General features: G+C 40.6%; 1 protein-coding gene across 1 annotated transcript in view; it reads right to left on the reverse strand.

The window, feature by feature from the left end:
- The window catches only part of LOC122052282 (THO complex subunit 1-like), a 47,517-nt gene that overhangs the window by 6,035 nt on the left and 18,848 nt on the right, over positions 1-22,634 (reverse strand). Inside the window, exons 9-14 of the mRNA XM_042613734.1 lie at positions 18,604-18,676; positions 18,457-18,522; positions 18,310-18,356; positions 2,234-2,305; positions 2,019-2,150; positions 1,727-1,792 (exon numbers count right to left, since the gene is read on the reverse strand). Coding sequence (XP_042469668.1) covers positions 1,727-1,792; positions 2,019-2,150; positions 2,234-2,305; positions 18,310-18,356; positions 18,457-18,522; positions 18,604-18,676 — 456 coding nt within the window. The remainder of the gene's footprint in view (positions 1-1,726; positions 1,793-2,018; positions 2,151-2,233; positions 2,306-18,309; positions 18,357-18,456; positions 18,523-18,603; positions 18,677-22,634) is intronic.

Raw genomic sequence — 22,634 nt, forward strand, 5'->3', positions numbered from 1 at the left:
CACCTATAACGATTAATTCCAACAATAGTGATTGAGATTCCACACAAGATTTTCAAATTCAGTACAAGTTCTAATTGATCAAGACATAGACCACACAACAACTCTAGTAGCAGAAAGGCTAGTATCACCCCAGTATATAGCCATTCCTCTCTATTCCTTTCTTTGACAACAACTTTTCATTCAATGCTCTTGTCTTAGTCAACTTCCTATATTGACAATTTTTTCCCACAACCATTTGATTCCACATGCATATCTTATTATTTTCATTTTTTAGGAAAAAAAAAGAGGATACTTATTTCTTACTTGTTACCTGGTTAACTGTTCTTTACTTGTCAATTAAGTGAAATGTCTAAAGGAAATACCATTATAAGAGAAACCTAGATTCTAAATGTGATGATCTTGACTCAAAATTTACTTGCATGGTCAATATGCTTAAATACCTAAGGGCTCGAGTGGACAGCCTAAAACAATTTAACAGTATGTTATGCAAGTATTCAATAGGCTGACAAAGAAAAAAGATTTTGACATCCTAGGTGAAACTTCCAATGTAAGCTCATAAATGTCACTTAGGTAAAACATAGATCATAATCATCATTCCTTCTATAAGTGAAGAGGATTACTTCTTGAAACAATAACCAACTAAGGTCCAAGTACAAGTTAAGAGATGCCACTAGTTTTGATGGTTAGCTAGATCAAAAACCTATATTCCAAAGCCTAAATTTTTAATTTGGCATACACTTTGGATAATGAGACACCTAAAGTTCAACAATTACAATGTTTGAAAAAGTTTAGAAAGTCGGAGAAGCGGTCCAAAGTTTTGTATCTTTAATTCAGTCCACGAGTTTTTGATTTAGTTAAGGGTCTTTATTGTTGCAAGATATCCTACGAGTTAGTTAAATATGAATCCTTTTTGCTCTCTTTCCTATGTTCCAAGAGTCCAGCTACTAGTATAAATATGTGTGTTTGTTCTGCTGCGATATGAAATAGAAGAGTGCGATTTTAAGTATATTTTTCAAGATTGTGTGGCATAATCTCCCTACAATATGATCTGTATGGTCTTTAGGTGTGATGCCTAAGTTTCTACATCCATTCAATAGTTTTTAAAACTATATTTCAATTTCCTACCCCACCTATCTTCAAACAATCAAACCCTCTTGTTGTGTTGCATAAATTGACCTACAAGAAAATGTGCTTTTGAAGTTGTTTATGAATCAAGAGCTCATCCTCCAGTAGATTTGATTTCCATCATTTTCTATTTTCCCAAATTTTGATTCAATTAAGAGACAATAGCAAGATTCATTCCAATCTTAAGAGAAAAATCACAAAGTAATGGAACTTATAAAATTCATGTTGAAGCACATTATAGACTTCGAAATTACAATGAATAGTGTAGGAGATTATGTTTTCATTCACATTCGCCTTTACAAAAGGAAACTCCATGCATGCTACATTAGTCTCTTTCATAGTGTGAGAAAAATTGATGCTCACATATACTATTGAATTATCAAATGAATCAACCATTAAAAATGTATAGGATATATCCCTAAGTCGTTACAATTAAAAATTATAATAAGCTTATTAATATGTTAGATGCAAGCTTGAAATGACATATTGCTACATTAAATGCAACTGACACAAAAAACAAATCATTGAAAGTTGTGCAAAATGAAGATAAAAAGAAACGAAGCTTACATCATTAAAAAATGCAGCAGGCTAAACAGCATACCTTTAGAAAATCAAACAAGATGAGACATTGCAGTAGAATATGACGGCGAAAACTGGGATCTTTCAACTGTAGAAGAGAAATTTTACTTATGTAAATAAATCAAAAAGATGTCTAACAATAAAGAATTCAAAATTCAGGATAATTTATTGACACGGTTTGATCAAACAGCCATCAGAATGCATTATAATGCCCTTCCAAACAAATCCCAGTATTCATAAGCTTTTGACGAGATGTTTGATCAAATGATTGTTGAATAAGAAGAGCTAATATAAAACTTGTTATCTCTGCTCACCTCTAATCCCATTAAGTTACTGCTTGTCAAGTACTTTGTGTTAAAAGCAGCATCCTCCTCTTCTTGGTGAAGATGGTTAGTGTTTCCATCATCATCACTCAGGGGCTGAGCTTCAAAGGTGTCCAACACAACCTACAAATTCAACATCAAACAGTAACAATACATCAGTGCACTCTTATAAAATATAAATAAGTACTGGTATTCCAAAAGTATACCGTCAAGTTTGATCCAAATTTTTGCCATTGTGGTGGTGGAAGGGTTGTTGGAATAGGATTATTAAAATGATCCTGATTAGAATGAAAGAGAAAAAAAATACAATTGATTCAGTCAATAATTTTCAAAAGAAGACTAGAAAATAAGAAACTTAACTCACAACAGAGATAGTTATTAGTGCATCATTGAGAAGATTGAAGAAATATTACAGGGAAATTGGTGATGATTTTTAAAATAGATTTAGGGTGCGTTTGACTAATGGAAAGTGTTGTTCCAGCAAATCTTTTCCTAGTTTTTCATGGTTTCATGCAATAGAAATCATGGTCAATGGGAAATTTGTTCTTGGTCGACAACAAATGTGGGCATTTGGGCAAAAATGGCTTCTGCTCGTTTCAAGTGAGAGTCAGCTGAAGTCGTCTTCCTGCACATGAGCCATCAGCACCCCACCTTTCCTACAAGCCCTTAAACAGCCCTCCGCTCCTAACCTGTCAGGCAGCCCCTCAGTAGCCCTCTATCATCCTCTTGACCCCTCCAGCAGCCCCTCTAGATCCATCCAGCGTAGCCCCTTGTGCCCTCTTGAGGAACAGGCTTTGATAGAGCTCCCAGTTCCTTATCGCAATCCCATAATGGAAAGCTCCATCAGATTAGCACTCTTGGTGCCCTCTCCTGAGCCCACTAGAGGAGCTTGATCCAAACAGCAAGCGAGTATCAAGCAAACAGAGCTTGCTGAGACAAACCGAAATGAGAATTTAGGCAAAGCTCGATCCAATAGAGCAGTCAGGGATTGTTCTGTGAAATGAGATGAAGATCAAGGTAGAGCTCAATCCAACAGAAATCAATCAGGAAAGGAATGGAAAGGAAAATGTTTTCCTTTGTCTCACAGCCACAAAAGAAAAATATTTAATTTCCAGAAAAAATTCTCCAGAAAATATTATACAAATGAAAGTTATTTTGCACAAAAGAAACTGACCCTTGATATAATCTACTTACACTTCTCAAACAAAGATATCATGGGATTAGTATGCAAGGATTGACTCAAAACGTGCTGAAAAACACAAAATGAAAGAAATAGACTAGAATTTAAATATCTGCTCTTGAGATGAGAACTTAATGTGAGAAGTGGCAAACTACTAGGATAAAGTATGCAATCAAATGTTGAAAGCATTACACGTATATTGGATATTGGGTCTTAAAACAACCAATACGATTTTGCAAGGAAAAATCGAGATGTCATCAATTGATGAAAGTCATAATTGACTTCTAAATCGAAATCTACGTTTCGCGTAGATGAATCTAGACTATTAATTTGCTCAAAACCGATTACGGATGAATGAGAAATTAATTGTTTAAAGTTAAGCCCAAAATAACATTAAGGAAGAAGATGGGGAATAGTCCTGTTGATACAGTCTGACCTGGATGTTGTTTTGCTGTTGACACTGATTTAAGTTTGTATCAGATATTTAACTCAGATTAATTACTAATCTAGGTTGACTTGGTTGACCTGATTCGGGAAAAAGTCCAAGTATGGAGACTTGGCACTGGAGAAGTCCAAGCAGGGAGCTTGGCACGAGTGGAAAGTCCTAACTGGGATGTTAGGCAGTTGGAAAGTCCTGGCGAGTGAAGCCAGGCAGTGGGAAAGTCCTAACTGGGATGTTAGGCAGTTGGCAAGTCCTGGTGAGTGAAGCCAGGCAAGGGAAAATCCAGATGGATCAAGGGTGATCGGACATCTGGTGTTGAAAAGTCCAAGAAGGAAGCTTGGCATGCGAAGTCAGAGAGGGCTCGGTAGCTCGTTCTCTAGGACGGATGAAGTGAGAGAGCTAGGGGCTCATTTCTCGGACTAGGTCGAGAGGGCTCGACCAGTCGAAGCGGATCGGTCTCCCGATCGGTGGCTCTGACACCGGATCGGTCCGACCGATCCGGTGAAATTCATACCTGATCGGTCCGCCGACCGATCGAATTGTCCGAGCTATCGAGCGTCGATCGGTGCGGACCGATCGAATCGATCGCAGCCCATCGATTTTACCGATCGATGCGTGGACCGATCAAGTCAACGCAGCTCATCGAGATTTCGATCGGCGGAGACCGATCGAGGCTTTAAGCACGGACGGCGACATCTGATCGGTCCGGGACCGATCAGATTAGTGCTGATCGGTCCGCACCGATCGAAGTCGCGCACCGGAAGAGCGGCGCCGATCGGTCCGGGACCGATCGATAGTTCTGATCGGTCCGCACCGATCGAGATGATTCAGCATGGATCGGTGCGGACCGATCCACGATATAACTTGTTTTCGCGCTTTCTCTTATTGTTTCGATTCGCAATTGCTTTTACCAATTTCGTTTCTAACCATCTGCTGCAAGCTTTTTACAGGTTACAGATTACTTGATGTTGGGTGAATTCAAATTAAGGATCATTAGTAGAAGGCGACGAAAAAGCTTTTGCTGTGTCTCGTTGCGGACAAACCAGTTTTGGTAGCAACGTCTCGTTTGCGATCTGCTGGCAGCCGTTTGGTCGAAATCAGCTTGACTTGTGCTGATAGGTTCAAGCTCAGAGGTACCAGTGGAAACGAGGATGCCATTGGTGGGAGCTGAGACAATCAGACAAGGAAGAAGCGTGATTGGCGACGTCGTGGACGGTTGCAGGGATTTGCTGCAGGTTTGGCAGAGATCCGTTACAGAGCAGAGAGGCATATGAAGGTGGAGAGGAGAGGCTCTCGTGATAATGCTTTTTGTGCTCTTGCTGTGAAAAACACTGTGGAGAAAAACTCTCTGGAAGATTGAAGCAGTGTGCTTGTTCTTCGCTGATTGTGGCTGTGAGCTTCCTTTGATCATTTTCACTTGAGCCACTACTGTAAGTCTTGTGCTTAACGACTTTGTGGAGAGGTTACTCCACCGAGAAGGAGAATCCTTTAGCCGGATAGCTTCCGGGGTGTGATCTACCGAAAGATCAAGAGGATTCGTCCACCTTACGGACACGCCGAGGAGTAGGGGCAAGTTATCCCCGAACCTCGTAAATCTCTGAGTTAGTGTGCTGTGCTTTCTTGTTTTAGTTTTCTAATTCCGCTGTGCTAACAAAGTTCTTGAAGAAATTTGTGTTTAGTGTTTTTCAAAGAGGCTATTCACCCCCCTCTAGCCATCTAAGGTCCCAACAAGTGGTATCAGAGCCTGGTGCTCTTCATTACGGCTTAACAACCCAAAGAGCTAAACAATGGCCATGAAGGAGGGACTCAGCACCAACCGTCCACCTTATTTCGATGGAGTAGATTTTCAATACTGGAAAAGCCGCATGGAGTATTACCTCAAGACTGATATCTCCATGTGGTTCTCGGTCAAGGAGGGATTCTCACCTCCAAAGGACGAAGAAGGTAAGGAACTCGACTCATCGAGATGGTCAACCGAGCAAACTCGCAAGGGACAAGCCGATGCCAAGGCGGTTGTCACTTTGCAATGTGGGATAGCCAAGGATCAACTTGTCAAGGTTGGTCCTTTCACAAGTGCGAAGGATCTATGGAACAAGCTCATCGAGCTCCAAGAAGGGACTCGAGACTCTCGGATCGCCAAGAGGGATTTGTTCCTAAACCAACTACAGAACCTTGTCATGAAGGAGAATGAAACTGTAAGTGAGATACATGGAAGGTTCAAGGAGATCATCAATGGTCTCCATTCGGTGGATGAACGAGTAGAAAACCGTGACCTCGTAAGGTATGCTCTAAAAGCTTTTCCTAGGAATGCCTTGTGGTCATCCATGGTGGATGCCTACAAGGTATCCAAGGATCTTTCCATTGTTAAGTTAGATGAATTTTTTTGTGAAATGGAATTACATGAACTTGCTAACAAAGGGCAAAAAGAGAAAGGTATTGCTTTGGTTACAGAAGAAAAGAGCAAGGAGGGAAGAAGAAAGAAAGAAAAGAAGAAGGAGAAAGAAATTGTTTCATCTTCATCCTCCTCCGAGTCCGATGATGAAGGTGAATCATCATCAAGCGAGATGGCCAACTTCGTGAGAAGAATCATGAGAAGGAGCAGAAGATACAAAGGGAAAGGTAAACCTAGTGAACAAAATATTGACAAAACTAATGTTACATGTTATGAGTGCAGCAAAAAGGGACACTATCGGAGCGAGTGTCCGAAATTAAAAAGGAAGGAGGAACGAGCCAAAAAGAAGGAGGAAAGAGTCAAGAAGAAGAAGGCTCTAAAAGCTACATGGGATGAGTCTTCTTCAAGTTCATCTGAGGAAGAGAAGAGGGAGAAGAGTACACGGCAGTTAGCCCTCATGGCAAGAGAGGAGTCCGAGTCCGAGAGTGAGGACTCAAGCTCTTCAGCCGCGACTTCATCATCTTCGGATGATGAAGAGGTAACCTCTCCCCATTTAGAAAAGTGTTATAAAACAATTGCACATTTGTCTACTTCCCTTAAAAAATCAAAAATAGAAACTAAACTGCTAAAAGATGAAATAGAGAAATTAAGGGCCCTTAGGGAAGATGAGGTCGATGACCTTTATCAAGAGGCCCTAGAGGATGAAAACAAAACCTTGAAGGGTGAAATTGAGAAGCTCAAGAAAATGCTTGAGAAATTCTCAACCAGCTCTAAGACCTTAGACATGATTCTAAATGCCCAAAGGGCGGTCTACAACAAGGCTGGATTAGGATACCAACCTAAGGAGTCTAGTTTTATCTCTTTAGTGTCAAGAACCCAATTTCATAGATCGCATGTTTCTAGGGTTCATGAGACTAGGAAGAAGGTAACAAAGGCATGGGTGTCTAAGTCTTTCATTGTAGATGCATTAGGTCCCAAGATTTGGGTACCTAAAACATCTATCTTTCGTGTCTTGTAGGCATTGGTAAAGGGGGAGCGTCTATCAACTTGGTTTGTTGATAGTGGATGCTCCAAGCACATGACCGGGGACAAGTCACTATTTTCTACCATTCAAAACAAAAATAGAGGTAATGTGTCATTTGGTAACAATGGTAGTCTTAAGGTTGTAGGAGTTGGAGACATTCATATATCCGAATGTCTCCATATCAAAAATGTCCTTCTAGTCAAGGGGATGACTTTTAATCTCCTAAGTGTCAGTCAATTGTGTGATACGGGTTACACAATTGAATTTCATTCAAGTCAATGTTTGGTTAAACACATTGACACACTTGACACGGTACTAGTAGGCACAAGGGTTGACAATATTTATCAAGTATCATTTAAAAGTGCTACTAATGCCTTGATTAAGTGTTTCATGTCGAAAGAAGAAGAGTCTTGGTTATGGCATAGAAGATTGGCACATGTAAACATGAAGAACATCTGGAAGTTGGCCAACCAAGGATTAGTGCGAGGCTTACCAAGCATCAAGTTCCACAAGACCAAACTATGTGATGCATGTCAAAAGGGTAAGCAAACAAAAGCTGTCCATAAAGGTAAAAGCAATGTAAGTACATCTACTGCTTTAGATTTATTGCACATGGACCTATTTGATTGCAGTAGTGTAATATCATTGAATGGAAGTAGATATTGTTTGGTAATCGTTGATGATTTTACTAGATACATGGACTTTCTTCTTGAAACATAAGGACCAAACTATAGATATTTTTATTTCCTTTTGTAGAAGAACTGAAAATGAAAAATCGACAACAATTAAAACCATTAGAAGTGATCATGGTGGGAATTTCAAAATCATAGGGTTTTAGAGTTTTGTCAAGAAAAGGGATATAGGCATGAGTTCTCTACTCCAAGGACCCCACAAAGAAATGGGGTTGTGGAGAGAAAGAACCGAGTCCTACAAGAGGCTGCACGAAGCATGCTTCATGAGTACTCACTACCGAGCTACTTATGAGCTGAAGCTGTGAATACAGCTTGCTATGTGCAAAATCGAGTTTTAATACATAGGTTTTTAGGAAAGACTCCTCATGAACTTTGGTTTGGGAAACCACCTACAATTAAACATCTTAGGGTGTTTGGTTGTAAGGTGTTTATTTTGAACACCAAGGACCATCTTGGGAAGTTCACGGCTAAGGCTGATCAAGGGATACTGGTCGGGTATTCTCTTACCAGCAGAGCCTATCGAGTCTACAACAATAGGACTAAACTGATTGAAGAGTCCTCTGATGTAGCTTTTGAAGAAATCCCTAACTCAAATGATCAATCAAGGGCTATAGGAGAAATTCAATTTGAACTTAGAAATCTAAGTTTGAATGATCAAAATGAAGAACGAGTCGAAGTTGACTCTGATGTTGATGAGCAAAGGCAACAAAGAACTCAATCGATCCTTTGCGATAGTGAGTCCTTGCCTGTGCCTAGTGAGACCATTCACGAGGCACCATCAACACCAAGACAATCTAGGATAGCCTCTAGTCATCCCAAGACCAAATTGTGGGAGACATTCAACAGGGTTAGGACTAGGTCATTCTTCGAAACGAGTCTAATGAAGTCGCATTGATTTCGAGATTGAACCAAAATTAGTTGATGAGGCATTGCACGATCCTGATTGGATCATAGCTATGCAAGACGAATTAGGTCAATTTGAAAGGAGCCAAGTGTGGGACTTAGTTCCTAGACCTAAGAAGACCACCATTATTGGAACTAAATGGGTCTTCAAAAATAAGTTAAATCAAAAGGGAGAAGTTGTAAGAAACAAGGCAAGACTTGTAGCCAAGGGCTATAGTCAAGTCGAAGGTCTCGATTATGATGAGACTTATGCTCCCGTGGCACGATTAGAGTCCATTCGTTTGATGCTAGCTTTTGCTGCACATAGAGGTTTCAAGCTCTATCAAATGGACGTTAAATCGGCTTTCTTAAACGGTCTCATCAAAGAAGAGGTATATGTTGAACAACCACCGGGGTTTGTGAGTACCGAAGCTCCAAACCACGTATATAAGCTCAAGAAAGCACTTTATGGGCTTAAACAAGCACCACGAGCTTGGTACGAGAGGTTGTCAACATATTTACTAGAGAAAGGTTTTGTAAGGGGTCAAATAGACCCAACACTATTTCTTCGTCGAGATGGTGAAAATATTTTTGTAGCCCAAGTATATGTCGATGACATAATTTGTGGCTCAAATAACAAGGGCTATTTAAATGAATTTATCACTCACATGGAAAGTGAGTTTGAAATGAGTCTTGTGGGAGAATTGACATTCTTCCTTGGACTAGAAATCAAACAAACTAGAGATGGCATTCATGTCCATCAAGCAAAATACACTCAAGAGATGCTTAAGAAATTCAAAATGAGTGATTCTAAGGAAGTATCCACTCCTATGGCGACGAGCACTCGTCTTGACAATGATGAGAGTGGAAAATCAGTTGATCTAACGCAATATAGAAGCATGATCGGTAGTCTTCATATCTCACAGCCTAGTCGACCGGACATACTCTTTCACGGGGCGTATGCGCTAGTATCAAGTCTGCGGAATCTCACTTAATTGCAGCTTAAGAGAATTCGAGATACCTTAAAGGCACAATTAGAGTAGGTCTTTGGTATCCACCTGAATCATTTGACTTGATAGGTTATACCGACTCCGATTACGTTGGGTGCAAATTGGATCGGAAAAGCACTGGGGGGTTGCCAATTTTTAGGTTCATGTTTAGTTAGTTGGTCAAGTCGGAAGCAACATCGTGTTGCTCTCTCACGACCGAGGTGAATATATTGCCACGGAGAGAGTGTATCACAGTTGTTGTGGATGATACACACCCTAGAGGATTATGGACTTTCTTATAAGGGTGTACAAGTGCTATGTGACAACATTAGCACGATCAACCTAACTAAAAATCCAGTCCATCATTCGAGAACCAAACACATTGAAGTGCGTCATCACTTCATAAGAGATCACGTAGCTAGGGGAGACATTGCACTCACATATGTGGAGTCAAAGTCAAACCTAGCCGACATTTTCACCAAACCACTTCCGGAGAATGAATTTAGTCATTTAAGGAGGGAGTTGGGAATGTGTTTGGCTCCTTAGGTCATTAGAACTTCACCATGATCAATAAGGACTATTAAATTGACAAGAGTAATTGGGAAACTGATTTGGGTAATTTGGGGACATCTCACACAAACGATAAGGTTTAACAAATTGTTTTTGTTTGCTAGAAATGGGGTGAGATGCTAGGAACAACCAATTTATTCAAAATGTACTATGCATCCCTTGAATAAGTAGGTTGAAGAGACATAAATTGAGTATGGGGAAGGTCATTACATAATTCATGTGTATTTGACTCCTAGATCTTACTCATATATTCCAACCAAGGAATCTTGGTTGGACTTTTGTCTAGAAATTATCTAATCATGATTGATGTGTTGATTGATACTTTGGATTGGTATCTTTAATGATAAGATGAGTTGATAATGTAAGAATAGTAATTTAGGATATATTTTGACAAATTTGAAACTAAACATGACAGGGTTGGATATTTCAGGTTTTGAAACTCTGAAATGTCTGAAACTAACTTGTAACTTAATAAAAAAAACCTAGAATGTTAGGACTTTCAGAGCTTGCAATTAGGAAATGTTCTTGTTCGTAGATGTTTAAGTTCTGTGTTCTGAATTTGAGAAGTTCTGAATTTTCAGAATTCTCGAGAGAAACGACTGCGAAATCAGTTGCTCGAATTCAGATGTCAGAAATCTGAATTATCAGACACTGATCGGTCTCACGACCGATCAGGAGACTCTCTGATCGGTCCACAGTCCGATCAGGGGTCCTCCAGATATCTTCGTGCTTTCTGTTGGCTCACTGATCGGTCCAGGGACCGATCAGGAGGTTCTGGCACGCGACAATCACAAATGATCGGTCCAGGGACCGATCAGGAGGATCTCACGCGACGATTCACATCTGATCGGTCCAGGGACCGATCAGGAGAGTCTCAACCTCTTCAACCTCTCTGTTCGATCTCTGATCGGTCCAAGGACCGATCAGCTCTCTATGGTTCGCAGGAAGGCCCCTGATCGATCCGAGCACCGATCAGAGGGTTTCCTGATCGGTCAAGGGGACCGATCAGACCCTTTTTGTGTGCGTTAAAATCGATCCTGATCGGACAGCCGTCCGATCAGATTACACTGTGCGCTACCCCCTCATTAAATCCTCCTGACCTCCTCTCTTCCCGATCTTCTTCTTTCTCACAACCCTAGCCGACCGACGCCCCGACGCCCCTTTCTTTCTCCCGTATTCTCGACCCATCGTCTTCTAAAAGCCGAAGGTCAAAATGGCACCGAGGTAATCTCTCGATCTCTAATCTCTACTGTTATTGTCTTTGGCAGTTCACGTTATCATGTTTCTTACGGTGACTGTGGTTTGTGTTTGGTGGTTTGCCCATGGCCGGTGCTCTCTCTTTGTTTCCCATTGTCCAAATGGTTAGGAAGAAACCCACTGATGGTGAGGGAACCTCTAAGGAACCAACCAAGACATCCAAATCCAAAACTCCTGCTGCTTCTTCCCGACCCCAACCAGCTAGTTCCAGTAGATTCCCAAACCGCCAGTCTGAGCAAGCTTTTCAACAAAGGACTTTCAAATTACTCCCTTGTAGGTCCGTGGATAGAAAATTCATGGACGAATTTTGCCCACAAGTGTCCGAAATCATAGCATACTACAAACTCGATTCACTAGTCTACTTGGAACGAGATATCAACTATGACCTGGTCTCTGAGTTCTATAATAACCTTCATGAGACTAGTGATCAAGGTTTTAAAACAAGAGTTGCTAAGCGGACTCTTGATTTCAGTATCTCATCTTTCTTTGAGTATCTCGATTGTCGGAGGTGTTCCGGTGATGTTTTTTCGATATTTCCTGACTTACCAGAACAATTACTTCCACCGTTTGATATCTCACCTGACGACATATATGAGTACTTCTTCAGACAGCCTAGACAAGGGCTAGATGAGCTAGATGTTGACTTCCCTACTTTTGCAGCCTTGAGATTATCTCCTCAAGATTATATTCTTTTTAAAATTGTCACGAACTGTCTTCTACCTATCACATCTAAACCATTATCAAAGATTCGACCGTATCATTGTCTGATGCTTTACGGGTTGCGTAGGCGTCTTGATTTTGATATCATGTCGAGTATCTACTCCTCGATCATATCATATTCTCAGCCTAGCGGCTTCACTATTTATATGCCTTATGGGCATATAATTACTGATTGGCTTGAGACTCTTCAGATTGATGTCTCTAAGGGTAGAATAATCAAAATGGTTAGGCAGGATTGCCGACTTGGGAAACGGGCATTTTCCAAGTCTGGAATCATAGGGCGAAATGGGGATGTTCAGTGGAAGGATGGGAGAGCCTTAGGTGAGTTACCACGGGGCCCTCCACGACAGGTTGCAGCTGCTCCTCCTGCTGACATTGGCGAGGCGGATCCTGATCTGCGCTGGCAGATCGCCGAGCTGGAGAGCCGCTTTGATCGACACGAGGAGATGGTGGTCTGCGAGTTCGATGGACTACGATTCGGATAGACCGGCGCTACGACGACCTGTGCGTATTGACCGGTACGCTTGATGATACGATCGTCGTGGTGACACAGCGGTTGCTACTCGGATGGATGGCACGCTACCCGCCTCCAGATCTTACCAGTGCTATTCATCCTCCAGTCGTGCCCTCGAGATTTCACCCTCCCGCCGACGATGGCGGTGTTCCTCGTGTGAGGATGTTGATTGATACATCTTGTTTTGTTGTGTCGTCTGTATTTTGGATGTTATTTGTTAGTCTTTATGCTGACCTGGATGTTTACATTCGATGCTACTCATATATTTATGATACTCGGTTTTATATTTGCTTGCTCTTTATTACGCTTCATTGTCTCATGTTTTTTATTATCTTTGTTCCTATGCCATGATTTGATTGTATCTTTGTCTATCTTATCTTGTCGTATTGAAACCTCAGAGGAACTCTAGGTTGGTTAAGAGAAGGCAGATGGATTAAGGGGAGCCTTTTTGGTTTTCAAAAGGGGAGAGGATACCTAAGTTTAGAAATGTATAAAGCTTAATTTTGGGAGAGGATAACGGAAGGATCTTGATTCCGTCATTGACTTGGTGTATCCGTCTTGGGGAGGATCCCGATTTCCTAAAATTATGGGTAATGAGCACTTGATCTAAACTTAATCGTGTTGTCAAACAACAAAAAGGGAGATTGTTGATACGATCCGACCTGGATGTTGTTTTGATGTTGACACCGATTTAAGTTTGTATCAGATATTTTAACTCAGATTAATTACTAATCTAGGTTGACTGATTCGGAAAAGTCCAAGTATGGAGACTTGCATCGAGAAGTCCAAGCAGGAGCTCGCACGAGTGGAGAGTCCTAACGGGATGTTAGGCTTGGAAAGTCCCTGGCGAGTGAAGCGGCGGTGGGAAAGTCCTAATCGAGATGTTAGGCTTGGCAAGTCTGGTGAGTGAAGCGGCAGGAAAATCCAGATGGATCAAGGTGATCGGACATCGGTGTTGAAAAGTCCAAGAAGGAAGCTTGGCATGCGAAGTCGAGAGGGGCTCGTGAGCTCGCTTAGGACGAATGAAGTCGGAGAGAGCTAGGAGCTCATTTCTCCGACTAGGTCGAGAGGCTCGACCCGATCGAACAGAGTCGGATCGGTCTCCGCACCGATCCAGGTGAAACTGACACTGGATCGGTGCCGACCGATCCAGGAAATTATACCGATCGGTGCCGACCGATCGAGGGATCGATCGCAGCTATCGAGCGTTATCGACGGAGACCGATCGAATCGTCGCATAGCCCATCGTGATTTTACCGATCGGCCCGTGGACCGATCAAGTCAATCGCAGCTCATCGAGATTTTCATTGATCGGTCTGGAGACCGATCAGGAGGCTTTAAGCACGGGACGAGCGACATCTGATCGGTCCGGGGACCGATCAGATTAGTGCCTGATCGGTCCGCAGACCGATCAGAAGCTGCGCACCTTCGGAAAGAGCGACGCCTGATCGGTCTGGGGACCGATCAGATTAGTTCCTGATCGGTCCTCAGACCGGGCATGGATCGGTCTGCTGACCGATCCACAGTATGGCTTGTTTTGCATGCGCTTTCTCTTATTGTTTCTGATTCGCAATTGCTTTTACCTATTTCGTTTCTAACCATCTGCTGCAAGCTTTCTCGAAGTTACAGGTTACAGATTACTTGATGTTGGGTGAATTCAAATTAAGGATCATTAGTAGAAGGCGACGAAAAAGCTTTTGCTGTGTCTCGCTGCGGACAAACCAGTTTTGGTAGCAACGTCTCGTTTGCGATCTGCTGGCAGCCGTTTGGTCGAAATCAGCTTGACTTGTGCTGATAGGTTCAAGCTCAGAGGTACCAGTGGAAACGAGGATGCCATTGGTGGGAGCTGAGACAATCAGACAAGGAAGAAGCGTGATTGGCGACGTCGTGGACGGTTGCAGGGATTTGCAGGGATTTGCTGCAGGTTTGGCAGAGATCCGTTACAGAGCAGAGAGGCATATGAAGGTGGAGAGGAGAGGCTCTCGTGATAATGCTTTTTGTGCTCTTGCTGTGAAAAACACTGTGGAGAAAAACTCTCTGGAAGATTGAAGCAGTGTGCTTGTTCTTCGCTGATTGTGGCTGTGAGCTTCCTTTGATCATTTCACTTGAGCCACTACTGTAAGTCTTGTGCTTAATTTCTTACTGCTGTTAAAGACTTTGTGGAGAGGTTACTCCACCGAGAAGGAGAATCCTTTAGCCGGATAGCTTCCGGGGTGTGATCTACCGAAAGATCAAGAGGATTCGTCCACCTTACGGACACGCCGAGGAGTAGGGGCAAGTTATCCCCGAACCTCGTAAATCTCTGAGTTAGTGTGCTGTGCTTTCTTGTTTTAGTTTTCTAATTCCGCTGTGCTAACAAAGTTCTTGAAGAAATTTGTGTTTAGTGTTTTTCAAAGAGGCTATTCACCCCCCTCTAGCCATCTAAGGTCCCAACAAGTCCCACATCCGAAATTTCCCAGAGAGATTGCTTCCTTATATGTATTGCTGTGTTAATAGAGTTAACACAAAAGGCACAAGGTGCTCTCTTCCCATGGGCGAGCAGGTGTTCGCACCTGCGAGCGCGCATGCGCGCTTTGTTGGCGCACTTTGCACTTCGCATCGTCGCGAGGCGCTTAAATTTATTCTCCAAGTGATAATGACATGGCACTCGGATGACATGTCATGTGCCTAGGTGGCACAGGAGAGATATGACTAGGCAAGACAAATGGCAATCGTTGGATAAAAGAGAGTGATGGATCATAAGTGATACAATCTGGAGCGTTGATCACGAAATGTCGCAATCTGACCATTGGCGACCAGACCTGATCTAAAGCGTCAAATTAAATGAGTTAATCTGGTGGCTGAGATCAAAAGGCGATCTGAAAGGTTACAACTTACAACCTTCATATCTAAAGGCTCAGATAAAGGGCTATCTGAAAGGACACAACCCTCTGAGTTAAACGGCTCAGATGAATCCTCACCAAAAAGTACATCACCTCTTCTCCTCTATAAATAGAACCCTCCAGATGTTGAAAAAGACACAGAATTAGCAAAGCAATTCATTCATCCATCTTCTGCATTCGGAGTCCAAAAAGCCTACGAGGAGGTTCGTCAATCTCGAAATTTGAAGTACTGCTATTTCGAGACAGCGTCGTTGTATCTTGGGAAACGAATTGCTGCTATCCGTAAACACCTGTAGTGGAGCAATATCGTTTTACGAAAATAGTGTTGAACACTAGCCTCGATGATATCAGTTTGCATCCTCCCGGCGGCAATCCCCGACAGTGCTGACAGTCGTAAAACGACTACAAGTTCGAGCTATTGGAGACAAACAACAACGTATACCTGAAATGGGTTTAATTCAAGAGGGGAAGAAATGCCAAGAGGAAATCAGCAAATAGAGTTCCAAAATCACTAGAACCTCCTAAAAATCATTAGCACCACCTAACCCCTCCCCTGCACACTTCCGCTGTTGCTGAAACATTATATGAAAGGATAACTCAAATGGTACAGTTTTAAGAGGGTGGATGCCCTTGCACCTAGAATAGGTTGACAGGATACATTTACTACTTAGCTAGGGGGAGATCCCCATGGGATAACTTGTCCAAGGAATTAAGCCAATTTGAGGATAGGTTTATTGAAGGGTGCCCATTGAGATCTAATGAGTGGATTTCCTTGCCTAAAAATACTTTTGTCTCAGATTATTGGGCAACGTCTTATGCTGTGGATCAATGCCACTTAGAGACGTTCAGTTGGAAGGCACTGAGACTTTCAATGATACACCTACATGGGAAGCAGACCCAATATGAAACTTCAAAGAATACCCCACCGACGACTTATGATGCTAACCCAACACCCTACTTGAACTTGCACTACTAACCCCTCCACCTACACCATAGCATTGCCCCCACGGAAGTTTCCCGAAGCATCAACTGCCCCTGACCTCTAGCACACCTTAGTAGGTAATCTGCAGCAGCAAGACACTGACGATGTTGGCAAAACACTGAGGAAACAATCCTCTTTAAACAGTAGCACTTGTGGGAGAAATGGATTTGGATACCTTTTTATTTTGGCTCAAATTCATTCCCAATTTACATTCACTCTGAGGAGTCCTCTGTGCTTATCACCTCAAACGGAGTCTTAATGTAGCAGACCCTACTAAATCATTTGTGATCCTTAGGTCTGTTGCTTCATAGGGACAGAGGATCCTGCTTTCTGCCAATATCTTCATTCGCACTGCGTAAAAGTAGGAATACAGCTAATGCATTTATAAACTCCAGAATAACTAACCTAGAGATTGAGGAATTAGACAATATAAATACAAGATTAATTACTTTATTCTTATTCCTGTTACATGGAAAGAGAAAACGAGCTGCTAGAAGTGGCTTTGTAAAAATATCAACAATATAAGCCTATGTAACTGGTGATCATTTGAAACTATCCCAACATAGAGCAAAAAGTGATATCGCTCACCTCAAGCACCCAGTATCGCTGGCCCCACAACAAGACACAAACAGATAAATCACGGGGGTTATTTTGCCCTAGCGCAGCAATCCTTTCCATGGAGAGGTCGGACACTCAACGAGGCATTTTGCATCCACTGAAAATTGACCCAAGACCTATTAGAGCAAACACTCATGCAAGCGAAACTATCCAGTAATGAACACCTGGTGAGTATGAAGGCTGGCTACTTCCATGACACCATCATTAGCAGCAAGAACCATAGGGATAGCACAAAAGAAACAGAGCAAGGCATTTAATAGGGATGATACCGCAACATCAGCAAGTCTTTATAACTGAATTGTGTTGTATCAATCGAATAGGCTGACTAGGAATTTGGCCACTTGGAATGCAGAGATAGAATGATATTTTGCCAATTCATCTCACTTAACTCGAGGAACAAATATATTAAAAATTATTATTACAAAAAACAAGGAGAACACTCCTCGCAGAGGATGCCACGATGTTGCGGCTGCCTTCGTGACCTCACAGAGGATCGTACCAGTGCCAGTCTATAGGCAGAATAAAAATTCTACTCGTGCCAACTGGCACAACACAGTATTTTATACCATGCATTTATCTTTGATAAGCTTTTGTAGTATTTCTTGCCTTCTAGATTTGAGTAGAAAGAGGTAATGCATTTACACATTTACCAAAGAGAATTTTATTTTGCACCTAAAAAGATTCTGTGAATTTCTTTCTAGATTGAATTGATACACAAGTAAATACATATTATGTTATGTTTATGTACCAAAGTAGCAAAGTATAACATATATCCTTCACTTTTCATCTACGGAAAATAGCATGTGAATATTAACATGTGACATAAAGTATATCAAATATACTATTAGATCGTGTAGGACCTTACACTTCCTCAGAAAAGTGATTATTTCCATTACTAAAACTTTTGTCTCCCAAGTGAAACATTGTTACAGAAGAAAATATATATTTTTCTAGTTTCTCTACAAGTCATCCATTTTTCTAATATGCTTTATTTTTACATGTAAGATTAGTCTATATCATTAGTCATAATGTTTAGACGACACTAGAAAATAACACAGTAGAGTAAGAGCATTAAAGGTAGAATAATAGGCAGTTAAAATTCAGGATATAATCAATAGAGGGAGAATATAGCATTAACCTGTAAACTCCAAAAGGTTTTGTAAAAGTTGAAATCGACTGAAATTCCTGGCACATTGAGATAAAAATAATGTAGGATAGAAGTGTCATCAAAAGTGGAAACACATCTTAGGTTACAAAAGGAGCATTGCAATCAACAACTGCATACCATCTGGAGCATCTTTCTCATATTTGGTTTCGATCGTTGTGTTGAAAACTCCCTTTATATTCACAGCTGTAAGATGTCCAAATGAAAAAATGTCCAGAGAAAACAATGGTGTAAATAACTACCAGCATTTTAAACATAAGCAATTACCTGAACGCTCTGAAAGAGGAAAAAAATGTGCAAGAAACATAAGAATGCGTCCGCAGAATACCACATCGTTTGCCTGAAATGTTTAATAATTAAAACATGGTACCGAAGATGGTGCAACAATATATAGTCATGGAAAAACATAACAAAAGCATTTGAAGGTTGAAGGCATTAAAATGGGGAAGATGATCCTTAATATTTACAAGATTTAAATATTTCATACAATATCCTTGACTTGATGGAAAGTGAGTCACAGGCTTCACTTTCCATTTACTTTTTAAAATTTGCCCAAAAATCTTTAGTAAATCATATATGGCAGTGTCTGCAATGAGTTCTTTGGTGTTTTCCTTTGCGAATTTGATCTCAGCAAGTTTGATTCTAGGTCTTTCTCCATCAAAATTAAAAGTGTAGCTGGGGTATCCTTGGAAACAACTTACTTTAAAGCTTACACTTTCATATTTTCCTAAGTGTAGTAGTCTTAAATTGCTACAGCTAGTTATATGATTGTATAGCATGTTTATAGTCAAAAGAGGGATTTTTGAGATTTAATTGAGGCCTTGAAACTGCATCTTCCTGTCCTATGTTGATATTAGCACTGTCCAGGGGTTGTTTCCCTTTTAAACCAAATCCTCGTGTGACATCTTTCAATGGATGGCATCCATGGTTTATAGAGAGAATGGCACAGAGAACCAGGGTCTATGCTTCTAGAAAGTAAGGCTGAAGTTTTTAAGGGTTATCTTGTTATGTTTTTACCCCCAAATGACTGGTATTTATAAATGGACAGCAGGGAATAGGATTCAAAGCCTTAATATCTGTGGCTATTGTAGTGATCAATAAGATCCTACGACCTCCTGCACGCAACCAGAATTAACTTTCTTAATTGAGTATTAAAGGTTGATATCGTTTAAAATTTCGACCCGTACTAAGTCCCAGACCGGAACGATACGATTTCGATATCATATCATGGCGTGTCGATACGGTTTCGATATTTTTTTTATTTATATATAGTAATTATTAGATAAATATATTTATTGTGCATAATTTAAAAATAAGTTGTCTATTAATTTAATATAAGTTATCCATTATTAAACAACTTAATATTGTTAGAAAAATAATTAAATATAATTTTCTAAAGAAAATTGATCTATCAACAATTCGAATTAAAATTAGTACATCATAATATATGTTATCTTACTAATACTAAAAGGAGTAGCGTGAATTAGATGAAAACATTGATTTTTGTACCATTTTGCTTAGGAACCCTCTATAGTTCCCCAATACCCAGATTAAATAATCATAATTATATAAATTAATACAAAGATGCTATTTTATATATAATAATTTTATAAATTAATTATTTATTCATTTAATTAATTATTAATTTAAATAATATATATTTAAAATAATAAAAAATATTAAAATATCAATAAATATTAAAACAAAAAAAACAAAATAATTAAAAACTATCATAATATAAAATTTAAAACAGTACAAATAATTTCATAATATCATTTAATAAAATTTATTATTTTTTTAAAAAATTAAATATATTTTTTATATTTTATTGAGATAATTTAATTATGGTTTATAAAAGACTCTTCAAAATATCACACTTGAGAATTGTTTGAATTACAATTCATTTTGCACTTATTGCACAGTATGCCTGTGACGCACGCCCACGGCGCGCGCCTGCTACGCCTCCAGCGCCCTGCACGCATTCGACGGCGCTAGAGGCGTCCGGCGATGTTTCTAGCAGCACTGGAGGCGTTCGGCGACACTTCTAGTGGCACCGGATGTTAGTTAGAGCCCTAGAGCCAATCAATTGATGATTGTATGGACTCATGTATATCATATTCTTGTATATATATTAAGGCATTTGGTTTTTTGGTTATTATGCTTATTTGTATTAGTGCCAGATAAAATAAGTATAATAACGTCCTTGAGTAGAAGGTGCTTACCTATATCAATCAATTGGTTGAATCGATAGTGAGATGATATAGGGAACACTACTCTAAATCATTCCTAGTCGAGTATTAACATTCAGGGACAATGTTAATACAATAAGACTAGCATGTAGGTCAGCTCGATGACTTGATCTCACAAGTCATGGATATAGAGATATCGGTGATACATGGGTACGATAGAGAATGATATCGAATGACCCGCCACGAGAAAGTATCATGGATCGTTATATGAGTGTCATATACTTTCTCGTGGCTATTAGTATGACTATTAGTCCTTTGACCAAGTCACCGTGGATCCCTACATGGAGTTATGTACTTTGATTTACAAACGTCACCCGTAATGGTGGACTATAAAGCGATTCTGGGTATGTAACAAATTACGCGAGGGATGTGAGTGATGTAGATGGGATCTATCCTCCCATATGACGGGCGACATCGATATTCTTGATAGAGTTAGACCAAGAAGTGCATGGCCGTGCCCAAATGAGTCACATTAGATGTTGAGCTCGTTTGATTCGAGTGAGTCTACTTGGGTTCAATTTAGATTGATTAGAGGATGACACGGTCTATGCCTCACATTGATCAATCTATATGTCTAGGATAGAAGGACAATGTCACATATTGTGAGGAGTCACAATTAGGAGTCACAAGGTGATGTTGGATCTCGACATTTCTTGTAACTTGGGTAGTAATGATGTGTTGCTAGATACCGCTCATTACTTATGCTCCTAAATGGGTTTAGGGCATTGCCAACGTTACAAGAACCTATAGGGTCACACACTAAGGACAATTAGATGGAGATTTGGTTCATACGATGAACCAAGAGGATTAGATTCATTTGATGAATCAAATTGGATTAAGAGTAATCCAAATTGGGCTAATTGAGTTAGACTCAAGTTGATTCATGTATTTAATGAGTCTAATTTAGATTATGACTCATTAGATCAATTTAATTTAATGAATTAGATTCATTATATTAAGTTGGCTTGAATCAAATGGTTAGATTAGATCAACCATGAGAGAGATTGAGTCAAGTTTGACTTGACTAGAGAGGAAGAGGAAGAGTCAAGTTTGACTTGACTCTTTGCCACATCATGAGTGAGGTGGCAAGATGTGGACCAATAGTGTTGCTCCACATCATCTTGCTTTGCCACCTCATGGAGGTTACAAGCCTCCATTGCATTTAATGTGGGTTGGCCACATTAAATGAGTGGAGGTTACTCATTTGCCACATCATTGTGAGGTGGCAAGATGTGGACCAATGGTAATGGTCCACATCTTCATGATGTGCCACATCATAGGAGTTACACAACACCTCTTAATGGCTTCACATTAATTGTGATTAATGTGGAATGGGAGTTACACTCCATGGAGTGGCCGACCACACAAAAGTGGTGAATGAAATTTGATTTTCATTCAAGGCATTACTTCTTCTTCTTCTTCCTCAAGAGAGCTCTCTCCCTTTCCTCCTCTTGCCGTGACCACACAAGGTGCTAGCACACCTTTTGTGTGTTTTCTCCACCTACGTGTTCGTGTGGATACTTCAGGAGTATCTATTTTGATACTCTGAGATCCGCATTCCTTGACGAGCGAACGCCGAAGGGCACGCTCAAGGTATAACTCTCTAGTGTAGATCTAGAGTCTTTGAAACTCGTACTCGTAATTTTTCGTTCGGTTTTCCTTGCACGGATCTACGGCTTTGGGTGATTCGGGGTTTCCGTGACGCGAAAAGCGGTTTTCGCGGACTGAAAAACCCAACAGTGGTATCAGAGCCACGTGCAAGGCGAGTACAAGTTTGTTTTTTTGGTTTTATGAAAACTAAAGTTTCTGTAATTTTCTGTAAAATTATGATTTTTGAGTTTTTATGAGTATTTCTCGAGTAATCGAAGCACAAGTGTTTAGTCGCTTGTAGGCTTCGGCTACCGGAAAGATTTTTCCAAAAATGGCTTCGTTTCACCCCAAAAAATTTTTGGGACAGCAGGCTTGGGTGTCATTAGATCGCTTAGGAGCAACTCGCGATGGTTAGATCGCGGGTAGGGGTACTGTCCCTAACCCCGCAAGGGGATTTGC

This window comes from Zingiber officinale, chromosome 3A (genome assembly GCF_018446385.1).
Source record: "Zingiber officinale cultivar Zhangliang chromosome 3A, Zo_v1.1, whole genome shotgun sequence".
Classification (NCBI taxonomy): domain Eukaryota; kingdom Viridiplantae; phylum Streptophyta; class Magnoliopsida; order Zingiberales; family Zingiberaceae; genus Zingiber; species Zingiber officinale.